Source organism: Cryptomeria japonica, chromosome 9 (genome assembly GCF_030272615.1).
Source record: "Cryptomeria japonica chromosome 9, Sugi_1.0, whole genome shotgun sequence".
Lineage (NCBI taxonomy): Eukaryota > Viridiplantae > Streptophyta > Pinopsida > Cupressales > Cupressaceae > Cryptomeria > Cryptomeria japonica.
In genome coordinates, this window is record NC_081413.1 from 250555812 (window position 1) to 250568350 (window position 12539).

At 32.9% G+C, this 12539-nt stretch overlaps 1 protein-coding gene across 1 annotated transcript; it reads left to right on the forward strand.

Moving 5' to 3' along the window:
• Positions 1-9489: 9489 nt before the first annotated feature.
• On the forward strand, positions 9490-11548 carry LOC131044130 (flavonol synthase/flavanone 3-hydroxylase). Its single transcript, XM_057977384.2, has 4 exons — positions 9490-9740; positions 9835-10088; positions 10599-10926; positions 11025-11548. Exons 1-4 carry the CDS (start codon positions 9549-9551, stop codon positions 11139-11141), a joined length of 891 nt encoding a protein of 296 aa, XP_057833367.1. The 5' UTR covers positions 9490-9548; the 3' UTR covers positions 11142-11548.
• The last annotated feature ends 991 nt before the right edge of the window (positions 11549-12539 follow it).

Sequence of the window (12539 nt, forward strand, 5' to 3'; positions counted from 1 at the left end):
AATAGTAAAAACTATGGGTTCGTGAGAGGAAGGAGAGAGAGGACATGAATACACACTTTAGTGATCCATGAGAAGAAAGGAAAACAAGAGGAAACCATGGAAAAATGGGACATGAAAAACTAGCCCCTAGAGTCTGTCTAGGTGATCCATGTAAGGGAGGAAGGTGAGAATGTCGTTAGTTCCACTCAACCTCATGTGCATGTGTGTAAGTGAGGTTCGAAGTACCTCATAGGAGTCTATGCCCAAGTATTCTACAACCTATATAATATGTATAGTAAAAATGTTAAGAAAGGCATGACATCTCGCTCTAAGAGACCATGCTCTGGTTCCGAGAATAATCACCCTATATAAAAGAAAAAATGGCGACATCTCGCTCTAAGAGGTTGTGCTCTGGTTCCGATAATGACCCACTATAAAAAAGAAAAGTGGCGACATCTCTCTCTAAGAAGCTACCCTCTGGTTTGTGAGAATGATCTAATATACAAAAGAAAAGTGGTGACATCTCACTCTAAGAGACCGCCCTCTAGTTGCAAGAATGACCCATTGTACAAAAGAAAAGTGGGAACATCTCTCTCTAAGAGGCTACCCTCTAGTTTTGAGAATGACCCATTATACAAAAGAAAAGTGGTGATATCTCTCTCTAAGATGCTGCCCTCTGGTTTCAAGAATGAACCATTGTACAAGAGAAACAATTCACGAGAGAAATATAGTACAAAAGGAGAAGTGTGGGTGCCCTGCCTTAAGATGTCAACATTGTTCAATGTGACATTGTTCAATGTTGATATCTTAAGGAAAGTAGAACAAGGATACCTACCTTCAATGCAAAGAAGATATCCATTATGCAACAATGTCATAAATCCAAGCAAGAGAGGGAATAATCTTCAAGAAAAAGTAAGATAGTTGAAAAAAGATATCTTGTTGTAAGTGTAGAGGAGATCCTTGGAGGAGAAGAGATAGTTGTTCAAAAGACATCTACCCCCAAGCAAAGTTGTCTTAGACAAATATAACATCTTCTAGAATGAAGCACAGAAGAGAATAAGAATGCAATCCTTCCTCCTATTGCTAGGTGAAAGGGATTCTTCATAAATGATGACTCATTTTTATCCCAATGTGGATGGGTGAATTTATTATAGATGTACATTACCAAGTGTAAAATAGGTTGTAGTCAAGGAGTTACACCTCTTGTATAAGAGAGAACCCTTGAGTAAACAACAACAATTTCACACAAGGAAAGACATCAAGTAATGAAACTCACATCATCCCCAACATAGTAAAGAGTGGATCCTTAGAGAAAGAAAGAAAAAGAGAGATCATTTCCCCCCAAGTGTAGGAACAATGAGATGAGCTTACACAATCTTATAAAGAGACATTAAACTTAAGCAAATGCGCAATGAACTTACATGAACATATGCAAGAAGAGACATTAGTAGATTTAAAATACACGTCTCAAGAAGTGGTAATCTTCTAAGAGAAGAGAGAAATAAAATCACATATTCCTCAAGAGGGATTAATCATAATAACGTACCATTGTAAGAAATGATAATCACATATGAAAAATGCAACCCCTAAAGGAAATAATGATAAATGATATAAAAAGGGAGAGAAATGAGTGAAATCCTTTCGAGAAATATTAACATCTTCTAATGGAGATCATTTTCAAGTGATATGCCTTCCTAATGGATTGAATCCTCTCAAGGAAGGGTCATGTACTTTACATGAGACCATTCCATGCTAGGGGCATATCATTATTGTAAATAATCAAAACCATAGAAGATGTAAGTTTTCCAATAGAATTAAGAGAATAAGAAGTGTATTACTCATTAAAGATGCCCCTTGTCAAGCAAAAGAAAAACCAAAGAACAATTATATGCTCACATAACTTTATGCAAGAAAGGAGATCTAATAATAAATAATGCATGAAGATAAATTAATGGGAAAAAAGAAGAAGAAGTGAGCCTCATGTTGCTACCCCAAAGTACTTAAAATTGAAACCATATCAGGACAAATGATAAAGAGCCCCTAGTTAAGTTGGCTAGTTATGGCATAGGGTGAAGAACAATATGAGAAGAAAAGAAGTGCTAAGGCACTATGTTCATGTCAAGGAAGACAGCTAGATCTATTGTAAGAGAAATTTGTGCATGGTCATATTTCTTTTGAACAAATTTTTTAAATGCATGACATTTCGCAAGAGAATGTGAATATGAATCATGAAAAATGAAATATTCCTCGCCTTTCACTTGCTTAAGATTCTTGTTTGGATTTTTAGGAGGAAAGGAAATATTCTTATCATATTTTAATCTCCAATAGATTCATGTAGCTAGTCTACCAAGATGATAAATGTGTTTTAAAACATTTTCTTGACATGGAAGAGGAGAATTATTAGAAGAAGAAGGTTTATCATCGACAATTCTAATTTTTCCACTACCGATGCCATCTTGATTATATTTTTGAAAGTCAGGGCAATCATCAGCATTATGATCATGGGTTTGATGAAATGAGAAAAAGGGACATTTTGAAGAAGAAGAATTCTTGCGAGCTCTTTTGATTTGTTGCTTTTGAAGATAGTTCTTAAACTTTTCAATCCTAAGGAGTCCATCCTTAGAGAGAGGAGCTTTGCTTCCTATGCCTTTTGTAGTAGCTTGTGTAAGAGGGTTTATAGGGACATGAGTTCCTTGTTCAAATTTGCCAATTCCTTGTCCTCTAAAACCTTGTTTTGTTATTATATTAAAGCCGCAACTATAAGAATGTTGCAAATGAGAAGTTGGGGGAAGAAGATCATGAATTTCTTTGAAACCTGATGTGTAAGGGGGAATAAAAGGTTTTGTAGATGAAGAAGGAATATCATGGGAAAGGATAACCTTCTTTCCTTTGTCAGTCTTATCATTTTTGGGAGATTGGGGATGAACATCTTCATCATCTAAAGGTTTATCTTTACTCATTTCTATGCGAGGGGAAATATTATGAATAAAATTCACAACATCATCCTCTCTACATATACTTTAGTGCTAAAGATAGGTCTTAGGGGAATAAGGAGGGTCTAAAGAGGTAAGAATATTAATAGTTTGATGTTGCCTTTCTTTCTCAAGGGTATGTGTGTGAGAAAAAGATGGATCTATATCATTGTCTAATGCTTTCTCTTTTGTAAAGAGATCATTCGTTAGAATATTATCTTTCATCTTATTCACACAAGATACCCTAGGAGAGGCATAAGGATTAGAGTCTCTCGGGTTGTAATCTACAAAATCCTTAAGGTGATTAATACATGAAATGCATTTTATTAATAGAATCACCATAATACAACAAAAATGATACATGAAAGCTTTGAGATCAAATTGAAAAGAAAATGACTTTGAAATCCGAGCAACACAGTATGACCAAGCGCTATGAATGAAAAAAAGCAACGAAATGAAGAAAGCCATTATCCAACATATGAGTGTAATAAATATATGTAAAAAAAAATGTAATCATATGTGAAATAGCAAATAAATTTGATCCATTGATTGCCATTAAAAGTCACTTAATTAAAATCTTGATTTTCTTGAAAAGAAGATCTAAAATTAGGACCTTTTTTATGAAAATTAATTTAAAAGTTAAAAGTGTGGAAATTTGAATTTATATTCGACCTTAAGGGGTGCAAAATTTGATAAAGTGCACCAATTTTCTAGATTTAAGCAGAAAAACACAATCAATTCCGACTCCCAAAATTTTGGGAAAAAAGTCAAGGACTATGTGCATGTGCATAGTGCACTCGGTCTAACCAACTTTTTTTGAAATTTCTAGGGATGATAAAAATTGTGATTTTATTGTGGAATCCAAAAAAACAGTCGATTTGGAGATGTCTAGATCAATCAAATTAGCAGTCAAAGGTCAAAATAAGATATTCTGAAAAATTAGGGTTTTGTGTTTTAATCATTTAATTTTCAAAATGAAAAGATAAATTTCAATTGAAATTTTAAAATAGAAATCAAATCTAAAACAAGCAATTAAAATGCTACACTTCACAAGATTAATTTTGTCAAAATAAAAAATTAGGGTTTCTATGCAATTAACCTCTAAATTTTGTAAAAAGATTAAACTTAGAAATGAAAGTTTGAGATTCAAATTCCAATTATTCAGATCTAAAAATAAGAAATTAGAATTAGAGTGTAAGACATCGGGCTCACCAAAATGTAAAGTGGAAAATTGAACCCTAGTGACTCCCCACCTAGGAGAGAGAAAGGAAGTCACTAGGATGATTTTCACTTGAGAAAAACTTTACATTCAAAAGAGAGACTTAAATCCACTAGATCCAAATCCAAGGGGAACAAGGATATGAATTCCAAGTGGATTGCAAGGGTTGGAAAGTGATTTCCCCTCTTTTGTAAATAGATATGTTGACTTGTTGACTATGCAGAAAAGGGAGATAAATTGGATGAAATAAGGAGCTACCGGTTCGAGATCGTGTTGTAACTTCGGATCTGAGATATTCACACTGATATGGATCTGCCCTACAAATTTGGAGAAAATTTGTCGAGACCGTGTTGAAAGTATACACGGTCCTTAGGAAAATCCGCGTGTCGAAAAGGGTTTTTCCGTCTCTGTAAATGGAGTCCAATCCTACAATTACAGTTGTGCACCTACAACCTACACATAGAAAAGAAGGAAAGAAGGGTTATGGATAGGGGTTTGCCTCAGTCAAACCCAGATTGAGGAATCAACCTTGAAAGAAAGTAATTGCAAATACTTAAATGTAAATGTAGGAAATTTATACCTTGTAGATCTGCAATTGATGGTGTCGATTGCTTTGCTTCTTGAATGTAATCACAAATGTTGTATGAAATGACATGTAACATGACAAAACCCTAACACACACACATGCTTGCAAATAAATGTTGTAATGTTGCTCCAATGGATGAATGAAGAAGACACATGAAGGAGAGAACTTGGTGGATGCTTGAAGAATTGAATGCTTGATGAAGACCTTTTGCTTGAATTTCGTTTATTCTCCTTATCTATCCTATGTATCATGTCTATATCGAATGAGGGAATTGAATCTCCTTTTATACATGCCCAAGAGAATTAATTTTCATCCATCAAAGGCCGACAAAGGGAGATTGAAATCCTCAAAGAGAAAATTAAGCAAAAGGAGCCGGATGGACCCATCTTAGGGCCTCCCTAAGAGGGAGGACAGGGGTTCCACACCCCTTTCAAAGGGGGGAATAGGGCACCACGCCCCTGTCCTTCCCTATCTTGGGGCCTAGACAGGGTCATGAGGTAGCATAAGGGCTAAAACATGGGGAGACTCGGGATGAAAGTATAGAGAGGGGTCTCAGTCGAGAGAGAGATGCAGTCACTTAGGTGAGGACCTAAAATGTGGTCAAAATTGCAGGGGTCACAATTTTAGGACACTACACTTGTATATAAGGGATATCATAAGATAATGGAAATATGCTCAAGGGAATTACATGTCACTGGAATCAAGCATATCCCTAGCACTATCCATGGAAAAATTATAGGTAACATGAGGCATGTGGATAAATGAAGTGAGTGTATCTAAGAGATGAGGATATACAATAACATGATCAATGGAGGATTCAAAAAGAACCCATGCATGATGAAACATAAAAATCTTCATGGGCCAAAAAATATCATATTATAAAAATAAATGAAACTTGTATTGTAATCAAATAATTAAATTTGATCAATTGAATAAGTATGTCAAAATTAGTAAGATTATTACCTATAGAGACTCGAGCCAATTGAATACAAGAATCCATGTTAAAATATGTATCAATGATATAAACCACTCCCTAAAAGGTTGAAAGGGATGATAAAAATGACCTAAGGCTTAATATAGATTAAAATTCAATCAATAATCATGAAAGAGTGAGAAGGATGAGAAATAATATCAAGAAATGCAAATAAACCCACCAAAAAGTAGAGAAATGATTTAAGACATAAGGACATAATAAAACCCCTAGGAAAATCTAACATGAAAGATAGGGTTTATTAAAAAATTAAAATTATAATAAAGAGAATAAATCCTAAGAGGAAACCCAAGGTTATGTAAGGAAATTTTATGTTCATGAAAAATAGAAAGAAAATAACTATTTTACATAAAGTATATATGTTAATCAAATTAATATAATCAATTTAGAAACCAACTAATCTAGATAATAGAGTTGGTATATATCATAAAATTTAAATAAATGTGGTAGTTAAATAGGAAGAGGGGTCAACTTGTCTCCAAGACCAACGATGGGTAAATGGTGATAATGATATTCTACAATGATTCACCATTGTTAGAAAATTAAATTCATAGGTCTAATGAATATCTAAGGTTTTTAACTAGCACAAAATTCCTATAGATCAACATTGTTTGCTACATGATCTATAACAAATAATACAAACCTGGTCCAATATGAAGACATGATCAAGGCTATGTGGGAGTGATATCTAACAAAATATTCTCATTTATAATTTACTTTCATTCTTTTTAATCTACATCTAAGAAGTCAAGGTGGTTCTTGAATGTACACTATTAAGGATCTTGTTGACTCAATAGGTGAACAAGCTCATCTATGTCAATACCCTTGGTAGGCTAACATAAATCTAATGAAAGAGAATCAAGACAAGAATAATATGCATATATATGGGCTATAATATGATGATGCATATTTTATTCCTTTGGTTCTTTTGAAATCAAAAGTGAATTCTTTAGTTCAATTATTGTTAAATTTACCCATATATTTAAGTGCATAATGAAAGTCTTTAAATATCACGTCATAGTGACATGTGCATGAAATGTGTAACTAGACAACTCACAATGACCAATAGAAGTACATAGGAAAAATGGAATTTAAATTTAAAGAGTTAGATTCTAAGGGTCATCTCTAGCATCCTCATAAAAATGATTCTTAAGGCCCAATTAAATAGTGATCTCAAGGCCAATCACAAGTGTGTGCAAAATAATGTATTTAAGGTGAAATAATAATAAATATGGGCCTAATTGTGAACCAAATATAGCACAAAGTATGCCTATTATTGTATATTACTATATTAAGGCATTCTCGCCAAGTTGGGCACAAAAGTAAATGATAAATTTAGTACGGTGATGTTACTCTAAACTTAAAATTACATATATTATAAGTTATACTCACGTATTACACTCATTTAAGTGCTTATTCTCATAGAATGGTTTAGGTTGCATTTAACCCATTCCTCAATCCTTTACATTTAATAGATTGTCAAATAACTATTTCTATTTCTAATAAATTCTTGTGTTTTTCTAATCATATATCAACTTATACATTTGTTTGTTATGGAAATATTCTTACATTTGTTGTAGCGTCATTGACACTTAAAATAAATTTTTAGGAGTGCTAAATCCCTTGTTTGCACCTTCCAATAGATAAAATCCAATTAAAATGTGGATCTTCTATTTTTCTTCTCGATTATTTAAAAAAATATTTCTAATATCTCCTTTTTTTTCAATAAAGGTACGATTTTCCAGAGATCAATAAGATAGTTATTCATTCAAACCTATTTCTCTATCTATCTTGATAAATGAAAAATATTCTAGAAGCACTTATGAAGCTTCTTTGATTTTTATTTTCTACACATTTCTCATCTTGTAGCTTCTCATAACTTCTAGTACAATTTATTAAATTTTATTTTGCATAGCTTTTATGTCTTACATGATAATACAATCAACATGATTTTTTATTTTATTCATGTCATTAATTGTTGGAAGATTATCTTTTTAAGATCTCTATATTATTGCTATCTCTATTTCTAGAAGAAGCAGTAGGATTTTCCTTATGTCTTCTGCATTACTCTCTTTGAAGCCAACACTTATTCTTTGAATAGTATTTGGGAATTTCCTTATTGTTGTTTCTTTACTCTCTAGAGACGCCAAGGTTTCTTAATTTTTTTAAAGAAAGGAGGAATAAAAGAGTTTTGAAGGATGACCTTGATTTTGTTTCTATAATGAAGCTTTCATTTTCCTTCTACAATAAATCTAGAATCTTTCTTTAACTCTTCTTTAAAGTATTGAAAATCTTATTGCTTCTTCAATACTAATTATTCCACTTCTTTTCCTTCCTCATTCACAAAGCATTGCATAAACAGTTGAAGCTCTCTAGGTTTATTGCTCTATGATGTTATTGGTGCTATTATATTGTTCACTTAGCTTCCTAACAATAGACAACCCTAGGATAAGTGCACTTATAAAACTTCCCTAATTAGATGTGGAGGCTGAAAGGCTAAAAAGGGTTGACCATTTCCACTTTCTCTTATGTAGTACTTTGTTTTCCCTATGTTTTGCATATAGGTTATTTATTACTCACTCCTCTAGATTCAAAAATATTCTCATTGACTTTGTGCTTCTTATTATAATTTCATTTAGTGAAATTTTATTTTAATTATTTTGGTTTTTATATACACTTGTATTGTAACTTTTTATGTCTACAATTATCTTTGCACATTCATCTACAATAATATGAAAGATTTTATAATTATATCTATCTAGAATGCTTCTACAACTAGTTGATTTTTATTGTGCTTGTAATAGATTGCCTAGTTGTTATTTTCTATAAAATCAATAGCTACACTTGAATCTATTCATACTCATGATCTTGAATTTTACATCCAATCCACTAACCTTTGAACCAAAAACTTACTTAATGATCATCCATATCTTTTTAAATATTTCTTTATTTAACCTATTTCCAAATTCTAACACAATTATCATTCTCAATCACAAACCAAAACATAATATAATTAAAATGTAGTTCTATCTTGCTTTTCTCTTATTTGATGGTTTTATGGGAGATCTAAAGTTGTTTTTAACATCTAAAATACAACTAGTACCATTGAATGACATATTTCCCACTAGACGGTCTCTATTGTGCTTGTAATTAATTGTATTGTTATTTTCTATCAAATCAATAACTACAATTGAATCTATCCCTACTCATCCAACCCACCAACGTTTAAACCAAAAAGTAACTTAATGATCACTCCTATCTTTTTAAATATTTCCTTGTTTAACTTATTTCCAAATTTTAACTCAATCATCATTCTCTAAATGAGAAACCAAAACCATATAATTAGAATGCAATTCTATCTTTCCATTAAATAAGCTCTATCTTTCCTTTATCTTATTTTATGGTTTTGATAGGAAATTTGAAGTTATTTCCTCACTCTCATTTAGTTTTACCATTAATAGCTGATATACAGCTGGTACCATTCAATGAAAGTTCCTATTTTCGTTTAAGCCGGTGACTTATGATCACAATATAGAAAATTTCGTCTGATTTAACATCTTACCCACTCCACATCTGCATTGAATACTTATGAGCTCACAGTACTTTAAAGAGCCCGTAGTATTATATCATATATTTGTTGTCGTCGTAGGCAGGTCCACAAGTAAAGCTGTCTGGCATGCCCTTCTTTCACGGCGACACTTGCTCTTAGACCACTTTCATGGCCACCGACAACAAAGCTCATTCGATGTACCTATATATGACTAAGCCCAGGATTCAGAACTTCCACACAAGCTTTCAGATATGGCAAGCATAACTGAGCATTACGTTCAGAACCTCAATGAAGTGCCCCAGGAGTTTCTTGTTCAAGCCAAAGACATGCCCTTGCTTGAAGATGGTGTGTTTCAGGAGCTGCCATTAGTTGATATGAGTGAGCCTCCTCACCAACAAAAGCAGAAGATTTCTGCTGCCTGTCAGGAATGGGGATTCTTCCAGGTGACATATAGAATTAGCACCAATTTGATTTGACAAATGAATTTTAAGTTACAATTAGTTTGTTTGAGACCCATTTGTGATTGATCGATAACAGGTGGTGAATCATGGGATTCATCTAGATGTGGTGGAGAACGCAAGGAAAGCAGCAAGAGGCTTCTTTGAGCTTCCAGTAGAAGAAAAACTGAAATGGGCTCGAGAAGAAGGGAAAACTGATCAGATCGCTGGTTATGGACGTACAGAGGGCTTCAGAGGCCAGTACAGTGACTGGATGGATTCCCTCTATGCCTTCCTTGCTCCTGATTCCCTCAAGGCTCGCCATTTGTGGCCTTCAACACCCACAGACTATAGGTTAGACGGAAGCTCAATTCATATTGTTCTTAAAGATTTAATCTGCAATTATTTTGAAAAATATTATGTTTATATCAAATATTATTATTTTGATATATAAATGATTGTCAAATTTAAAATTAAAAAAGATAAGAGTCTTTGTTAACACATTCAAACTATTACAATTTTAATTTTTAGCTTAATGATACACTCTAAGCTTTAACTTGTTTACGTAATTCATTTAAAATTGCACTAGCTTCTCCATCTATTAATACAATTTTAGATGAGCCACCTAAACAAATCAAAGCTTAAAATATACTCTTTAAACTTAATTATCAAACACATATTCCTAAAAAGCAGATAAAATTCTTCTAACTCTTTGGCATATCGTTTTACTTTGCCAAAAACAGCTCAGAACTCTTCTAGCTCTTTGGCATATTGTTTTACTTTCCCAAAAACAGCTCAAAACTCTTCAATTCCTTGGCATATTGTTTTACTTTGCAACTCTGCTCTTCTGGTTTTAATATGCAGGGAATCAATAGAAGAGCTTGGAAAGGAGTCTACCAAACTTATGACACATTTTCTGAGCATAATATCAGAAGATTTGGGGATGCCCAGTGACTGTCTGGGCAAGGAATTTGCAGGTTACAATCTTTTCTACAGAGCAAATTACTATCCACCATGCCCACATCCAGATAAAGTACTGGGCACTCATGCACACACAGACCATGGTGCAATTACTATTCTTGTTCAAGATAATGTCTGTGATGGCTTACAAGTTGAGAAAAAAAATGGGGGCTGGATCTCTGTTGCCCCTGTTCCTGGCGCTCTTGTTATCAATCTTGGAGAATCTCTTGTGGTAAGTATAACTTTAAAAAATCCTTTGCAGTGAGTTAGCTGTAAGTTTTATGAATTTCAAGGAAACTGATGAAAAAATACATCTGTAAAATGGTGCAGAAACTGTGTGGAGGAAAGTACAGAATTGCTCTGCACAGAGGCGTGGTGACAAACAAAACTACAGCCATGACTCTTGTGCTTCACTTGGATCCTCCGCTCAGTCTTTCATCTCTTTAAACCTTCTGTCAACTATATTTCACACCATCTTGCAATAAAATAGCGCTACATAAATGCAAGGAGTTCACAGTAACCCCCGAGATCTATATATTTTCTGCAGTCATGTTTGAATATCAATTGTGTGGTTTAGTAGTAAGACCATTTGGTTTACTCCAACATGGATTATCAGAGATTTTATAGAACTGTTGTGTATGTTTTATATGCAAGAGTTATATTATCAGTTTCAACAACTTATTAATACAAGATGTTTCCATGGCGGGTGGAAAAGGTCATTGTTATTGTAAAAAATGACAATAAGAATGAAGAAAGGGAACGTTATGTATGTGCAGGTGATATTAACGATGAGCATGTACCAAACAGATATTTAATTATAATATAATATGGTTATGTAATGATGGCAAAATAAACATTTCTAGTGGTGTAAAGTGTTTATATAAGCTTGGAGTATTGTGAGTAATATAAAATGTTTGTTTCAACACTAAAATTTGTGCAATAACAATATAATTCATAACTATTCAGGTATTGGTCTGTTCTCTTTTCTAAGTGTTTGTGTTTGTGGTGTCTTTTGATTGGTGTTGGTCTTTTGTGTTGTGGTATGTTGTTATTTAGGGGAAAGGGCTCAGTGGTTGAGCACCTTAACTAAATTATTATCCTTACGTCAACCACTAGCACCACCACACTACCAAACTAAACGTTGTCATTTATATTTATTTCTTTAACTAGTTTTATGTCAGTTACTAATAAGATTAGTTGAAATTTCTTAGAATTTTTGCTTTCTTAAACAAGGTCATGCATACAAATATATCTTCTAGTCTAAACTATGTTATGACCATCTCTCTTAATTTCAAACTTCAAATGTTCTACTCTTGAATCATTTTTATTTATTATTTTACCATCAACCATCAACATGTATTCCAAAACACCTTAAAGTAATTAGTATTGATTGAATAATCTCATTGAACAATTTCATCAAATTATAGCATAAACTTTTAGCATTTACATCATTAGCATGGTTGACAAAATAGGATCTTACATAGTTTATTGAGCATGTCTTTATCAAGTTATTCATTAGAAAATTAGAAGATTAGACTATGATCATGAGAGGTAGTTCAAGAGATTTTAAAATCTTTTTCATGTTAGAGCATGGAAAAACTACAAGGATTCAAATTTATAGTACATAGTGATTTTGCTAGAGTAAATAGATTAACAATCTAGTAATTAGTTAATTATCAATAAATTACTTAGGTCTCTTTTTTATTTTATTATGTACTTAAGTTAAACTTAGGAGTGCTTTTTTATATTTAGATTGAGCTAATTTTAGGTCATGGTGTCTCATAGCATAGGATGAGGACACTCATCATGGTCTAAATTATTCCTCACCTAGGGTTTCATCCAAGG

Bases quoted from the DNA above. Each gene is read 5' to 3' on its own strand.
- LOC131044130 (XM_057977384.2), top strand. From the start codon at position 9,549: ATGGCAAGCATAACTGAGCATTACGTTCAGAACCTCAATGAAGTGCCC. The intron at 9,741-9,834 runs GTGACATATAGA...GATCGATAACAG, and splicing joins AGGAATGGGGATTCTTCCAG to GTGGTGAATCATGGGATTCA. The intron at 10,927-11,024 runs GTAAGTATAACT...AAAATGGTGCAG, and splicing joins ATCTTGGAGAATCTCTTGTG to AAACTGTGTGGAGGAAAGTA.